At 53.9% G+C, this 14,839-nt stretch overlaps 1 protein-coding gene across 1 annotated transcript in view; it reads right to left on the bottom strand.

The window, feature by feature from the left end:
• HMCN2 (hemicentin 2) overlaps nt 1-12,747 on the bottom strand; it is an 83,357-nt gene extending 70,610 nt beyond the window's left edge. Inside the window, exons 1-9 of the mRNA XM_059715623.1 lie at nt 10,982-12,747; nt 8,533-8,603; nt 6,338-6,496; nt 5,870-5,992; nt 3,816-3,987; nt 2,683-2,789; nt 1,782-1,902; nt 863-1,126; nt 588-732 (exon numbers count right to left, since the gene is read on the bottom strand). Coding sequence (XP_059571606.1) covers nt 588-732; nt 863-1,126; nt 1,782-1,902; nt 2,683-2,789; nt 3,816-3,987; nt 5,870-5,992; nt 6,338-6,496; nt 8,533-8,603; nt 10,982-11,267 — 1,448 coding nt within the window. The 5' untranslated portion in view covers nt 11,268-12,747. The remainder of the gene's footprint in view (nt 1-587; nt 733-862; nt 1,127-1,781; nt 1,903-2,682; nt 2,790-3,815; nt 3,988-5,869; nt 5,993-6,337; nt 6,497-8,532; nt 8,604-10,981) is intronic.
• Nucleotides 12,748-14,839: the final 2,092 nt, after the last annotated feature.

The raw sequence follows: 14,839 nt of genomic DNA, 5'->3' as shown, positions 1-14,839 counted from the left end.
CAAACAGCTCTGGGCGGTATCACCATCTCAAACTGGCAGCCAGTACAAAGGCGACACACGCTGACTCTGCACAAGAGGTGCAGTGATGGCAGCTGACAACAAGCAGACCTCAGTGGAAATCCAAAGTAGATGGAAGTTGTCTTCCTACGTCCCTGAGCAACCCCTGTTCTTTGCCATCCATTGACAGCACACAGGTTTGACCAACAGAGCCTCAAAGACAGCTGCATCCCAGTAACTGTAAGTGTCCGGACTGATGCTGGAGGTCAGCAGGACCCCAGAGCAGAGCAGAAAGCAGCCCAGCCAGCTCCATTTGATGCAGATGAACACGTGTGGGGCAAGCCAGGGCATAGCCAACAGCCTACCCAGGTGGAAACCTAATTCCAGAGCCAGCTACTGTTGGACCTACCAGAGAAGCACACAAGGATGCACAGCGTAGCCCTATACCATGGCACAAATAACTTCCTGGCCCCCTGATCACAAGGATTATCATCCTGGCTCATGCTGCTGCAGGTCCTATTCCTATCTGTATGCGACTGATCTGGGTTTGGGGAAATCAACTTACTGTGGCAACAGAGCCAGAAACTCACCTGAGAAGCTGCTCTTTGCCCAGCTTCTTCCCACCCCGACTGAGCTGCAGTCGGAAGGGGATCTCACTCTGGGCAGAGCAGGTGATCAGCAGAGGCTCCTGGTTGTACGCTTGGATTTTTCCAGGCATGTTCACTTTGGGTAGACCTGAAGGGGTGGGAGCACGGTGGGTCAGAGAAGCAGTTCTCATAAACAGAACACGAATTGCGGCTCCCCGCAGTATGTTATTCATGCACTAGATGTTTCTGTGGGATGTAGAGTGGACATAGCGACTCACCTGGGACCACGCTGGTGTAGGCAACTCCAGAGAGACGCTGCAATGGGTGTCCCTCTGAATCTTCCCCCTTCACTTGCAGCAAGAAGTTTCCAGCAGGAGCCTGGAACGGGGGTCCCACCCAGAGCTGGCCAGAGGAGCCATTGGACAAACGCCATGTGGGCAGGGACAAGAGGGGCTGGCCAGAGGCGTTATGCAGCTCAACAGCCTTCAGGTGCCCCGGGGGCTTGAGGCCGCTGCAGTTAACCATCATGGAGATCGGAAGTCCTGCAGGGACACGCCAGACAGGGAAGGGCAAGGAAAGACAACACATCCCGGTGAGTCGCTGCAAGCAATCCTCTTCCACACTCGCACCGCCACAATCGCCCACACCTTTCAGCAATGAGACAGCTGGCCTGCTGTGACCATGGTCCTGTCACTGATCCTGTCTTACTGTCACCCTCCACCCCACATCGGTCTGTCTGTACCCACTTGCTGTCTCTCCTCTTATTGTCCTGAAAGCTCCTCAGGCACGGACTATATTTGTTCGGTGGTTGTGCAGCACCTAGCACACTGACACCGAACTGTCTGCACAGCACCTAGAGCATGGCAGCACCTACTGCACTGCACTGCCAGTCTATTAGGGCAGTACTTGCCACAAAGCGAAGCTGCCCTGTGATTGGGGTCTGCAAGTATAAATAATGGACAATGTCTACCAGCCCTGGCAGGCTGCAAGCTCTACAGAAGGTTGCTCTGAGGGTCTCTCTCAAGCTTCAGCAAGCAAAGATGTAGCATCTTGCTCATCCAGCTGAGCAGAGCACAGCAGAGAGAGGTCACCTCTTCTGCTCCATGAAACCTCTACCCCTCCATGGGGTTTAGAGACAGCAGCTCCACCTCCCCACACACATGCATGCATACATGCCCTGGGGGCCGCAGGAAATACCTTGGACAGGACGTTCTTCAGGGTGGTTCAGGTCAAACGTAGGCTGGTTGGAGAAGCTGGCTTGAAAGTCAATGTTGCTGACTCCCGTGATTCTCACTGAGTGGCGGTCGCTGCTGCCAACCTGAAAGCCAGGCACAAACTGAATGTGGAGGAGGCACCTCGACAGGTGTGAGAGAGGAGCAGATCTGACACCTGAAGCCATCCGCCCTGCAGGATTCAGGCTCGGGGAGAAGGAAAGGGCTGCAGTAAACCTCATTTGGCCCTTTGTGGGCAGGAAGCTCACACTTCTTCCTGCAGCCCTGGAGACTGCCATGCCAGCCCAGAGGGCAGTGACATCTTCAGGTTTACTGGAGCCAAATTCTCTGATGTACACAGGAGCAATCCCACCGACTTTAACGGAGTTTCGCCTCTGCATCAGTGGAGACCTCAGTCCTGGGGCTCTAGACTTGATCTCCAAGTGACTAGTGACTTTCTCTAATGCCTCCTTTCTGAGAAGCCCCATTTCCCTGGTTTTCAGTGTCCTTGGCTCTACCTGGAGTCTCCAGAAGCATCCAGAGCTGCTGGATGGCCTCTGTGATCCAGAGCAGACTTGGTAGTGAAAGGGCAGAGCCCAGCCCCTGTGCCCACCTGCACTAAGGCAGAGATCAGCACAGTAGACATGGGACCCTGGAGCAGCATTAGACGGGGAAGGCTGCCCAACCTGGCCCCAGTTGGCAAAATGGCTAAAGAGGCTCCCCACTGGTACGAAGAAGGCAGGGGTTGAGAGAGGAGTTTGCTCCTGTACCTCCCTCCACATCTCGCTGGGCAGAAGGAAGAACCCGTCAGGCAAAGTCTTCTGCCTACTCTAGGGTACCAGACTAGGTGGATCCTTGACCTGGCACCACTTCCAGTTCCACCTTACCTTGACTGACCACATGCCCGGCATGTAAGGCTTGAATGACACCACCTTGGCAGAGTCCGGGATGTTGAGAAGCTCCTTCAGCCCCCAGCGCTTCTGAAGGATCCTACCTGCAACAGCAAAAGGGAATCCTTGGGTTCAAAGAGTCCTGGTCTCCCTCCCCAGGGAGGCTGTACCATCCGCTGGGACACCAAACGGCTGGGGACATCCCAGCGTGCTTCATAAAGAGAAAGATGCTACGCAGGCTGCTGCCTACTGCAGCATGTGAAGGGACCAGGGAGGTATAGCCCAGTCTCTGTTGCTCTGCAGCAGGCCTGCTTCCATGTCTCAGCCTCCCAGGGTGGTATCCATCTCACTGGCGTCACACAGACCAGCCTGGTCTTCCTTTCCCATTCTTTTCTCTGACCTCACCTCTCCCTTCCCAGGCTCCCTGTTCTGCCCACACCAAGCCTTCAGTCTTGGCTCCCTCTCCGTTCCCTTGAAGAGGTCTGAACAGCTGGGATGGACACCCCTTCCCCCAGGCGGTCCGTGGGCAGGAGTCACTCTCTTCCCTGCTTCAAGCCCCCATGCCACTCCTCACCCTCCTGGTGCCCTAAGCTCTCTCTGCACAAGGTTGCTATCCCCACTGACCACAGCGCTGCAGAAAAACAGGCTGGGACAGGTGATCTGCTTGGCTGAAGAGCCATCCCTCAGCAGGGAACAGGAAACCCAGAGGGGCTAACAGAAAAGCAGCTCTTATAAAAGTGAAATATCAGTTGAAGCCTGGAAGGGGCAGAGACGCACACTGGAGCTTAGCAAGTGCTTTGTGGCCCACTGTTTCTTCCTGGTGAGGGGTCAGCTCCACGGCTGCACTTCCAAAGACAGATCCGGGGAGGTGTCAGCCGTGTGGTCCCTTGAAGAACAGCTCAGCTGGGCTCTTCCCAGCTCTCAGTTCCCATCTGCTCAAACAAGCTCCTGCAGGTGGGTTACCCAGGGGCACCGAACTCAGGACCATTCACCTCCAGAGCACAGACCCTTGCTGCTTTTGCTGAGGGGCCCAGGGAAACGCCACTGTGCATCACACTTCTGGGCCTCTCCCTCTTTCCCTTGCCCCTTATGGAAACCTTCTTACTCAAAGTGTGGCAGTAATTACGTACCTGTCGGGTCCCTGACTTCAATCTCTGGAGCAGGGCCACTCAGGGAGATGGTGACCTTCTTCAGGCTGGGGTCAAAGGGGAGTAGCCATGTGCGCTCCCCACCACGCTCGTGGTCAGTGGACAACAGGTGGACCTTTGAGGCCTGGATGGCTTCTTCGACCCACTTCAACACCTGGGGAGTACACGGAGTAGGAGGATGCACGCAGGGTCCCATTCCCCACCCCCCAAAAATGTTGTGACATGATAAGGGTCCAGGCACAGATCAATGAAACTAGGGGAGAAATGCACCCTGTATTTCTACACAGCTCCATTTCACTACCCAAGCATGGAAAAGGGAGCCCCCCTACCAGGATTGAAAAGATACAACAGAGAAGTCGGAAAGCAAGGCACGGCCTCCCCAGCCATATGAGAAAGCCAGTGGGCCTTTGACAGGGCTACACCCTTACAGATGTAGAAATCATGGTTGCTTGATGCCACACGATGAGGACATAGGGGTGGAGAGAGGATCCCAAACAAGGCAAGTGATCTCCTGCACAGGACAGAGGGCCAAAATCCTCAGCCGGTGTAGCCTGACACGATGCCACAGACTTGCCAGCCCTTGGCCTTTACTCCGAATGCTCTGTGTTTGCCAGGCGCTGGCTCTAGGAGGAGCTGGAGGCAGGCAAGAGGAGGCGATAGCAAAGATGGATTGTGCCAGTGTAAAAGGAATTAAATAATCAGGTGTAATTATTATTGCCAGATGGCTCCCACTCAGCTGCTCTGAGCAGACAAATTAGCCCCCTTGCAACATGCCCTTGGGAATACAGTCATTAGACTTTGCAGCCACCAGAGGCTGAGATGGGGGAAAGGCTGAAGGGAGCTCACCAGGAACATGCTGCTCAGAGCAGAAAGGCTTTGCTCTTCCTCCAGCTCTCCATGCCCTCCCCAGGCAGGGTGGTCGCAATTCTCCAGGCAGGAGTCTCCCTTTAGACTCCACTTTCCTTACTGAGGCACCGGTCTGATTTGATAAGGCTTGGACTCGCATCACGACACTGAACTATTGAACTGGATGCATAAATTGAACTGCAGAGAGCTGGGACTACGCATCTGAGATCACACAGGAGCAGACTCCAGATCTCCTAGACACCTGCTTAGTGACTAAACAAAGCCTCTTTCTCCAGGTCCCTGCTTAGCTTTCAGGCAAGACCAGGAGATGGCATTGGCATAAAAGTCTTCTCATCCGGATCTCTGAACCAGGCGGTCTCACCTATATAAAGTGAACAGAGACTTCTCCACAAAGCTCTTAAGGGGGAGCAGCCCCTGAGACAGTGATCGATGCCAAAGAAAGCTCCACTGTGTCTACTTTGGCTACATTTAAGAGAGATCAGTTCATGCCAAAAAAGCTTTTTACTGATAGCTGGGTGAGTTCACCTGAGCTGAAAAGGAACAGGATCAGGTCATTCTAGCCAGCCATCAGAACCTCATCACCCCGAAATCTTTCAAGGTTGGAGCCAACAAGGACTTAATAAAACACTGGAGGTGAATCATCACATCCTCGTGATGAAACCCCACTGCAAATTCTTCACCACAAGAGCTCCCGCCTGCCAACCACAGCCCAATGTATTTGCAAGGAGGGCATCCTGGCACCCTGGACTTGGAAGTTAACTATCAGCAGCATCACAGGGAGGAAGGGTCACCACCACAATGGCACCAGGAGCCAGAAGAAAGGTTTCTGAGGCCTAGACCAGAGCAGAGAGAGCAAGAGTGATGGCCACCAACTTGGTCAGTACCCCAAGGACTGAACCAGGGCCTATCTCCAGAGGCGTCACAGGTTAGGCTAAATCTGAAGCTACTGTTGCTGTCTCTCATCCTCCACAAACACTTGCTCTCCCCCAAGAGTAAAAACAGGAGGGAGATTTCTCCCTGAACACCCTGCAGTGCCATTATCACTGGGGCATATGTGCAACAGATAGATGTATGCACCTGTGGATGACTTTCCTGGACCTCAAACCAGAGCCAGTCCCAGCCAGGTACCACCACAGCCTGACTTAATAGCTCATGTCTTTTCTGCTCACCTCCTTCACTTGCTGTTTATCCAGGTGGAATATCTGCCCCGAGCTGGTAGCAGCGATTTCTTCGTACACCTGGTACCCAGGGTGACTTCTGTCCCCACAGTCCCCCGTCAGCACAAACACGACCTGCCAGAGAGCAGCGCACAGTGGCCAAAGTCAGGAGAGACCGTGCATCCTGGAGGGAGGCAAAACCTCACCATAAAGAGCAGGCTAGCATGGACTGCGCTTACAAGCACTCTCCACGCCTTATGTATGTAGAGTTAGTTGGTCGGCCATGGACCAGCAACCTGTGCCGCTGTGGGGATTGTAGGGCTCATGAAGCATGGTGCTGCTGGGCACAGCCAGTGGCTCTTTTTGGGCAGCTCTTTACATCATTCCTGTGAGGGCTCAGGGTGCAGATGTTCACTAATGGGGCCGAGGGGAAGGAAGACCCCTGGGAAAGCCGCAGCAAGCCCAAAGCCAGGCTCTCACCTGGGATTGCTTGAGCTGCAGGAGCCGCAGCACTTCCTGCTTCTGCGCATAGTCCTTGGCCCGTGCATCCGAGAAGACATAAATGAAGGATCCCGGGTGCGAGATCTCCACGGCCAGCTGGATAGCGCCCACGCTCATCTCCGGGCAGTCCCCTCCACCCTGCAATCAAGGAGCCCTTTAGAGAACATAAGCAATCCTCACAGAGCCCCCAGCAAGAGCTGCAGTGATCCCAGTGGGAGATAGGACTGCATTTCCGCTAGGCATAGGAGACTGTGCCCTGCCATCGCTGCCCCGTCTTGCAAGGCCTGCTCGGCCCTGGGACCTTCCTGCAGACAGACAGAGCAGCCCCCTGGCACTCACACAGGCTTTGAACATGGGGTGGAGGAGCCACCCACCCCAACAGCAGCTTCACGGGGTGCTGGGCTCAGCCGTAAAGCAGCATCAGTGCTTAGTTACAAGCTGCATTTCAGGAGGCTCAGGAGCCCTGACGGACTCATTCCTTTATGGCCATCAGGCTTCCACTTTGACGGGGTTAATAACTAATCATCTCTGAAGCCCTTGTAGTCACTGGAGACCATCCCAGGACCCACGGGAACACTCGCAGTCATCTCTACCACTTCTTACTGCCGCTCTTCTCAGCATCTCTACCACTTACTGCTCACATCCGTATCCTGCTTGTAATGCCTACTTAATATCTGTTAGCACTTTATCGCCAGAACATGAACACAAAACGTTCTCTTTGCAAACCCAGGGGAATTGCCCCACAGGCATTCAATAAAGGATTTGTCTAACTTATGAGCTTCCCAAAGCCTTCCAATCCTCCTTCCAGCCAAAGAGTTTCATCTCACGCACAGAAGAAAGCAGCTAATTGCCAGCTTTCCTACAGACCCGGAAAAAATGCTCACTTAGGAAAGAGTTATTACTTCCTTTACAGCCTTCAAGCTTCCAGCTGATGTATCCCATGGACAAAGCAATTCAATGGACCACTCAATCATAGCCATGCATTTCAGGCAATGAATTATTACTTAAAGAGTAATGCCATACGTTGTCTAACATTTGCATACTGCTTTGCATCCCTGAGGTGAACAACGAACTTTAGAGCTGTATATTTATGTGCCCCACTTTCAGGGCAATTTACATAAAAATGGATCACTCAGGTTTACAAGCGTGACATCAATGCCTCCCTCGCCGAAACACAGCCACCTCCGAAGAGGAACGTGGTGGTCATTTAAAAGCACACGAGAGTTTAGGGCAGGAAGAAAAGAAAAATACAGGCTCCAATTAAACCAGCCAGGGATGGTTAGACTCGCAGAATGTAATTATTAGGAAATTCCCACTGAAACCTTTTTTTTTTCTAATGGAAAAAGGCCTTTTGACTATGTGGAAGTTGTTTTTATGACCCAAAATCCCAGGTTTTGATTGAAAAGCTGAAAACCAATCATGTTAAAAATGGAGGGTCAAACAAGTTTTGCTTTGGGGACTGTCATCTAACCTTTGTGTGGGGGAAGGGAGGGTGGGATCACTCCCTGAAACACCCCTGGTAAATCCCTATGGCAGGCTCAAAGCCAGACCATGCCCATGTAGAGAGCCTCTGGGCATCTTTAACTGGCAGAGTGGGTTGGGCAAGACCTTGGCATTTCAGTCTCATCCAGGTAGTAGCTCCAGCAAACAAGCATCCCTTGCCCCTTGCTGGGGCACTGACCATGGGAGAAGTTCACTCAGCAGCCAGCTAACACCGAGAAGTCAGCCAGACCCTGTGACCATGACTGGTCCAGCTGGGCACAATGTCACACAGCCCCTGAGGGTGCTCTTCCCCTGTGCCATGTCCTGACCTGGCACCTGGGCAGCCCTACATAGTGCAAGCTGCCCCTTTTCTGGGCACAGAAACAAGGCGGGTCTCTGGTATGAGACGTGCCACCAGAATCTGTTCTTGAATAGAGGCTGCACGTGACAGCAAGGACCAGGCTCGCAAAGGTGGAGGAGGCAACTAAGACCTGTCTCTTCCTCCCCACCCCAAATCTTGTTTCATGGCAGCTCAGCTTAAAACAGATCCTCAGCACGGTGGGGTTTCTGCCTCCACCTCAACCAGTCAACAGGCTGTTTCCAGGCTGGCTCTAGGACAGCTTTCTCACACCATCGCTGCCGCTTGCTAGCTGCCGGTGCTGCAGACTATCCACAAATGCCACCCATCGTACCTGAACATAGAGCTCGCTGAGCTCTCGCTGGAATTCCCTCGGATCCGCCGTGATGAAAGCTGGCCCAATCTCTGCCAAAGAAACAGAGACAACCAACACATCAGCTCTGTCCCACATTTCTTTACAAACACCCTCTACTGTGGCAGTGGCTGTGGCCGCCCTGACAAAGCCAAGAAGAGAAACTCTGGGACCAGATGTAAGGCTGGAGCCCTCAGTGCAGTTCAAGACTGGTTGGTCATGCAGCACAGACACAGCCCTAGTGCTAATTAGGTTACCAAATTGCACTATAGCGTTGGGCTTTAACATGGACAAGGTTAATATGTGGTTCAGTCTGATCTGGCCTCCACGAACAAAACCACAGACCAAGCTTGGATTGCGATGTGATGGGGACTTGGCTGAGCATGTATGGAGCAGATGTTGTGGGCATCAGACACCCCAGGTTAGAGCAACATAAAGCTCAGCCTGGAGGACTGGGACCTCCCTTAGTAGCTGGGACCACAATGCCAGTTAAATCAGTAGGATCCATCCCAGAGACACAACCGCTTTGGCTGCACTGTCATACAAAGGGGCATATTAGAGGGAGCCCACACATGGTACCTGGTCTGAAGTACCAGGAGCACTTCCTCCATGGACAACCCTGGCAGAAACAGGAGCTGCCTGTGCTAATGGACAAGCCAAATGCTCTCTCTGTTACACGAGGCCGAGGCAACCCACAGACGGAGCAGAGGCTGGGTCAGGCCAACAGACCCTCTTCCTGTCCTAAGGCACTGAATCCTCCTGACAATCCACCTAGCACCTCTGATAACTTCTCCTGCTGTTCCCAGTAAGGTGAAGTCAGATTTCCCCTTCTTCACCACTTCATTGTACTGTACAAAGTCACCCCATTGCTAGTCTCCATATTCATCTCTGGGGGAGAGCTTCTACTTTGGGATAATGGGGAACAATTTATGGAACGATGAAGAAGCTTATGGCAAGGACTGGCAGGGAGAGCTCTGACTATCATCCTCATCTACTTTGGATCACAGACCATGCACAGCTCCTTCTGCAGTGCAAAGCCCCATAACATCTTGCTGGGGTCCAAGTGCTGCATCAGCTTCGCCTGATGTGTCCTGAGTTACCTGTAACCCTTTCCTGGGGTACCTAGGCCCTCTTTGAGGTCTCTCATTGTAGTACCAACCTAGCCCAACCCTGCTCAGACTGCAATCTGAGGAACCTGCTGGCTGAGTGAGTCTGGACAAAAGATCCCAAAGTAGAGGCCATGCTCCCCCTACGGAGGAAGGCAAAACCCCTCACAGTCAGTACCAACCAGACCATGGGGGAAAATTCCTTCCTGAGCCCCAATACAGCAATCAGTCTGACCCTGAGCAGAGGGGAAGACCCTCTAGCCAGGAACTTCCAGGTTTAAGTTCCAGCAGGAGCACCGGCACAACCCAGTCAAAATCCCAGCCTTGGGTGCAGACAACACTCAATATCTCTGAAGAAGGCTTAAAATCCCCCCAACTCATGTAAAGCACTGAAACAGAGAGGTGGTGGAGTCTCCATCCTTGGAGGTTTTTAAGACCCAAGTAGACAAAGTCTTGGCTGGGACGATGGAGTTGGGGATGGTCCTGCTTTGAGCAGGGGGCTGGACTAACTGAGCTCCTGAGGTCCCTGCCAACCCTTGTTTTCTCCGATTCTATTATTCTATGATTCTCAGGATTAGAAACCCCCTGACTCAAGTAGTGGCAAGGGGGGGGGAGCAGAATTCCCTCCCAGCCCCATGGGGCAACCAGCAACTTAGGCGCAGCTACACCTGTATCATCCCTGGCCAGTGGCTGTCCAACCTCTTGATTTCCCTCCTAGGACCTGGCCACTTGGGTCATGCTGGTGTTTTCCCAGTCTAACCTGAAAGGAGTTGTCTAGCCCGGGTCAGTCACCAATGATTCTGCATCAGTGCATTGCAGCCCTGCCCTGGCTGAGTCTCCAGCGTTTCCTTTCAAAGGCTGAAAAGCTGAGGATTTGAAAGGGGAAGAACACTGTCCTGCAAGGGCGGCAGCCTCGGACAGTGACTACGTACAGCACTGTTTGCTGTCCGTTTGAGCCGGTGTTAACAGCTGGCCTTGGGATGATGCGGTCCGTTTTGCATCCGTGTTTTTGCCTGGGCCCGAGTCCCAGATACTCAAGGCCAGGCCTTGCATGGGACAGAGCCCTGTGCCCAGAACGAAATGGGTTCAAGAGGACTGAACCCAAAGGCTGTAGATCAGCATGATACAACATGCTAACGCAAATTAGGGCCATGCAGCCCACATCACACAGCATCCAAATCCCTGAATCTGCCTTAGGGCTCTACGTGGGCTGTCTGCACTAGAGCCGCGGGTCCTGCTTTATCACAGTGCACTGCATTACAGAACAGCGACCACGAGTGACTGCAGTGACCATACGCCCAGGATCAGAACTGCAACTGCCTTACCTGGGTCATGAAAGGGGACCAGCACGTAGTTGCTAATGGCTTTTGTAGCCTTGCTGAGGGTCTTCTCCATGATCCGGGATGCCCCTTCTATCACTTGCATCAAGTCGTCATACATGGAGCCAGTGACATCAAAGACAATGGCCAGGGTGGCTGCTCCAGGCCCAGGGCTGGGTTCTGCAAGGCTGGGGGCCAGAAGCAGCCAGAGGCCCAGGAAGAGCCCTGCTCTGAGATGCATTGCCTGGGAACAGCCTCCTGGTGCCCACAGCTGGACAACCCCTTGGCTCATGCAGGTGCCCAGAGACCTGCTCTTCACCCCCAGGCCTTTGTGCAGCTCCTCTGCTGGCTTCCTCCTTTTGCAAGCGGCTCTTTTTCCAGCAAAGGGCCAGGAATCCCTCAGCAACCCTCCCTTTCCGCCCTGCCCAAGGCCCAGAATCAGACGGCTGCTTCTTTAGCTGCTTCCACAAGAAGAGAACAGACCTCCCGGCTGCAGACACCGCTCCTCTGGGCCCCTTCCATTCATCCCTCCCTGCTCCCAGCCACCCCCTGCAGCAAACCAGAGCAGCTTGCCGGGATGCTGCACTAGCAGCCCCTTTGCCAAGGAGCCCTCTCGCTCACGCCGGGCAGGAGACACAAGTGACGTCCAGCCCCGAGAAGCGCCGTCCCTGGCAGCTGCAGGCAAGAACTCCTCCAGAGCTCAACTTCTGGGAGGGAGAATTAAAGGACTTTCCAGCAGCTCCCCAGTGTGGAGAGGGGTGGGGGCCGGAAGAAGTGAGCAAGGGGGGACTGGAAGCCGGTCCTAGAGCCCACATGATTCACTGAAACACTCGCCTGCTCCCCCCTCGCACTCCTCTCCCACACGCCTCGACCCTGCCCCTGGCCGTCTGGATGCGGGGGTCACGGGAGGACGATGGGGCCAGCAGCTAATGGATAGGGGGATCCAGGCCAAGAGGGGGTGATCCTTAGGGAGGGCAGAACAGCTGTGATGTTGGCACACCAGACCCCCCCCATAGCACACAGGGCCAGCAAACCGTGGGTGCTCCCACAGCAGGTGGGACTGTCCACGTGAGCGGCCAAGGCAGCGTCATCTCTGGACCCCCCAAGGGACAGAAGGAAGCCACAAGAGAGGCCTCCAGGCTGCAACAAAGACCTAGCAAACACGAGTTGTGGAAAAACCCGTGGCCAAGGCTTGGGGGTGGGAAATGCGTTCCTCGCTGGGGAGCCAGGGCTTATTCGAAGCCAAGGAACAAATAGTCGAGAGGCGGAGGGGAGATCCAGCAAGGGGGGTGGACAGAGGGTTTCCTGGCTCCTTTTAAAGACAAGCCACGGCGCTCTCGATGAGCTAATCTGCGAGATCTGGGCACAAACACACTGCTGTCGCTCCATTTCCAAACAAGGGGCCTCCAGGGAGCGAGCAGCAGGTGAACCAGGCGCTGCGGGGCAGGGGCAGGGGGGGCCCAGGAGCAGCAGACGCGGCCCATGTGTCTGTGCTCCCGCCAGCGGCTCCGAGACTTCTCTCTGCTCCCCCCGTGCAGCCAAAGTCGGCTCTGAGCTACAGCAGAGCAAGCCTGTGAACGTCCCTGGGATCCCACCAGGGAGGGCAGCTCAGGATCCCAGGCCTGGTCTGCAAGAGGCTGAAGGGGTGCAAAGGCCTCCTTATAGTCTGGCTTGATTCATCTGAGCTTCACACCTGGTTCCCTCCTCTGCAAAGACACTCATTACTGAGACCCTCTATCACAATCCCTTGCCCAAAATAATTTGCTGGCTAGTGAGCTGTAAAGAGGGGCCTTATCTACTGATGCTGATCAACCTCCTAATTCAGCCTCTGAAGCCAGCTGGAGCCAATAAAAGATGTTTCAGTCCTTCCTTGCATCTGGTTACATGTACCTTTTACAAGCAGCTAGTGCTCTCACCCCTGGGCTCCCAGGTGAAGCCTAGGTAGGCTGCAGTAGTGTGCATTGTACAGGAAACCAGCCCAGAGGGTCACGGGAATCCCTCCTGGCCCTCACCCCATGCATCTGCTGAAGTTGTCATCTGCAAGTCCCCTTCACTAAAGAAGCCCACCACAAAGCGGCTGCCAGCAGAGACCCTGTGGGAAGCAAACCTTAGCACATGCTGAATCAGCTCCGCAGGACTTCCCTGTAGTCAGAGCATGGGAACGTTCCCAACAGTGAGATGGGGCCGAAGTGAAGATCCATAGACTTTGTTTTAAGTGGCATGTCCCATACTCGACTGCCAATGCAGCTGAGATCTACGAGGGCTTGTTTTCCCATCATTATTTCATGTTAACAGAAAAAAATTAGGACCCTTCAGAGTTGCTGTTAATTAAGCAGAAGCAACGTGGATATCGAAGGAACACCAACCGATGCCATAAATCAAGCAAATGACAAGTCAAAGGATGTGTTCGCATTGCTGGAAATAACCAGAGACTGCCAATTACTTCTGAAAGTCACTAATTCTGCTCCTTCCACCCAGCGCACTGCCCACAAGCTGTATGTCCTGCCTCTGGCTTGGTGGTTAATGGCAAGGGACTCATTTCCTCTTGCGCTCAGGCCCCGCTGCACCACTGACAGATAGAAGGAAACAACGATCCCATGCCTGAAGGGAGTCCTGCTCAGCCCTGGGAGTTCATGGGGGCAAGCAGGGCCAAACCATCCTACTCAACTGCTGCTCTTTGCTTCCTAGGACCAATACAAGGCGCTGGAGAAGCAGAGCAGAAGGGAGCTGCCTTGAGGCAGCTCTGGTTGAAACCCAGGTGCAGCTCCACCCAAATGGGATTAAACAGGATTGAAAGTTTCCTACTCCAAATAAAGGGGGGGGGGGGGGAAATCAAGCTAGGTCTCCTGGACAGATCCACAGAAAGGTAAAAGTGCTCCCAGTTCTGCTGGGGTCACAGTGAGGAGGGGAAGGAGCCACCAACGTAAGATCCAGCTCATTCCCTTCTTTACTTGCAAGTTGGTTGTCGCCAGAGCTCTTCACAGCGGTCGTGGTTGCGCAGGATATTCAAAACCCACAGGGACCAGGGATCTGAATGAAACCTGGGCCTAAAGCCCACACTTTCTAGAGCACACGCACACACACACACACACACACACCCCTCTTTGGCCCAAAGCCCACACTTCCCAGAGCTTACACACACACGCACTCCCCCCTTTGCTTGTCTACATGTGCATACACACTCCTCCCACTTTGCTTGTCCACCTCCCTAACCCCTTGCCTGTCGAAGCATCATCAGCTTGGGGATGCTATTTTTCTGAGCCCCAGTGTGCCAGTGGGGTTCCCCGTTCATACGGGTGGGGAGGGAGCCACACAAGGCAGCCCCTTCCCTCCCCCATGGCTCACTGAGCCCCACTCCTTCCACGCTGGCTCCTCCCTGCCCAACCCCATGCCAGGTGAGGAGCCTGGCAGACACCAGGTCATGGTGCTTTCCCAGGGGGCGAGTGCAATGCATGGAGTCTGGTCAGCTCCATGCTCCTCGGGAAGCTGCCCCTTCGAGCAGAGCACAACTCGCTGATTCTGAACCAGGGAGCCCCAGCACCCTGGGGTGCCTGAAGATCCTTTTAAGGGTGCCACGACATGCTAGCAGAGGCATGCAAACACGGTGCATAAAATAAACCCACAGATTTCAAACAGGAATCGGCAGCATTCACATTCTGACCTGCTGAGCTCCAGGCTCTTTGCAACAAAAGAATTGCTTTAATATTTTTCGAGACAAGTGAAAATGAAGAACTGGCATTTTCAGAAGGGGGCCCCAAGTCTATAAAGGCTGAGAAGCACTGGTGTAACTGGAAGGTGCACAGATGATCAGCTCAGCTCCTGCACCTGAGGTTGGAGTCAGCACAGCACCTTCTTCACCTTCAT

Source organism: Alligator mississippiensis, chromosome 12 (assembly GCF_030867095.1).
Source record: "Alligator mississippiensis isolate rAllMis1 chromosome 12, rAllMis1, whole genome shotgun sequence".
NCBI lineage: Eukaryota > Metazoa > Chordata > Crocodylia > Alligatoridae > Alligator > Alligator mississippiensis.
This window is presented reverse-complemented; position numbering and strand designations above follow the sequence as displayed.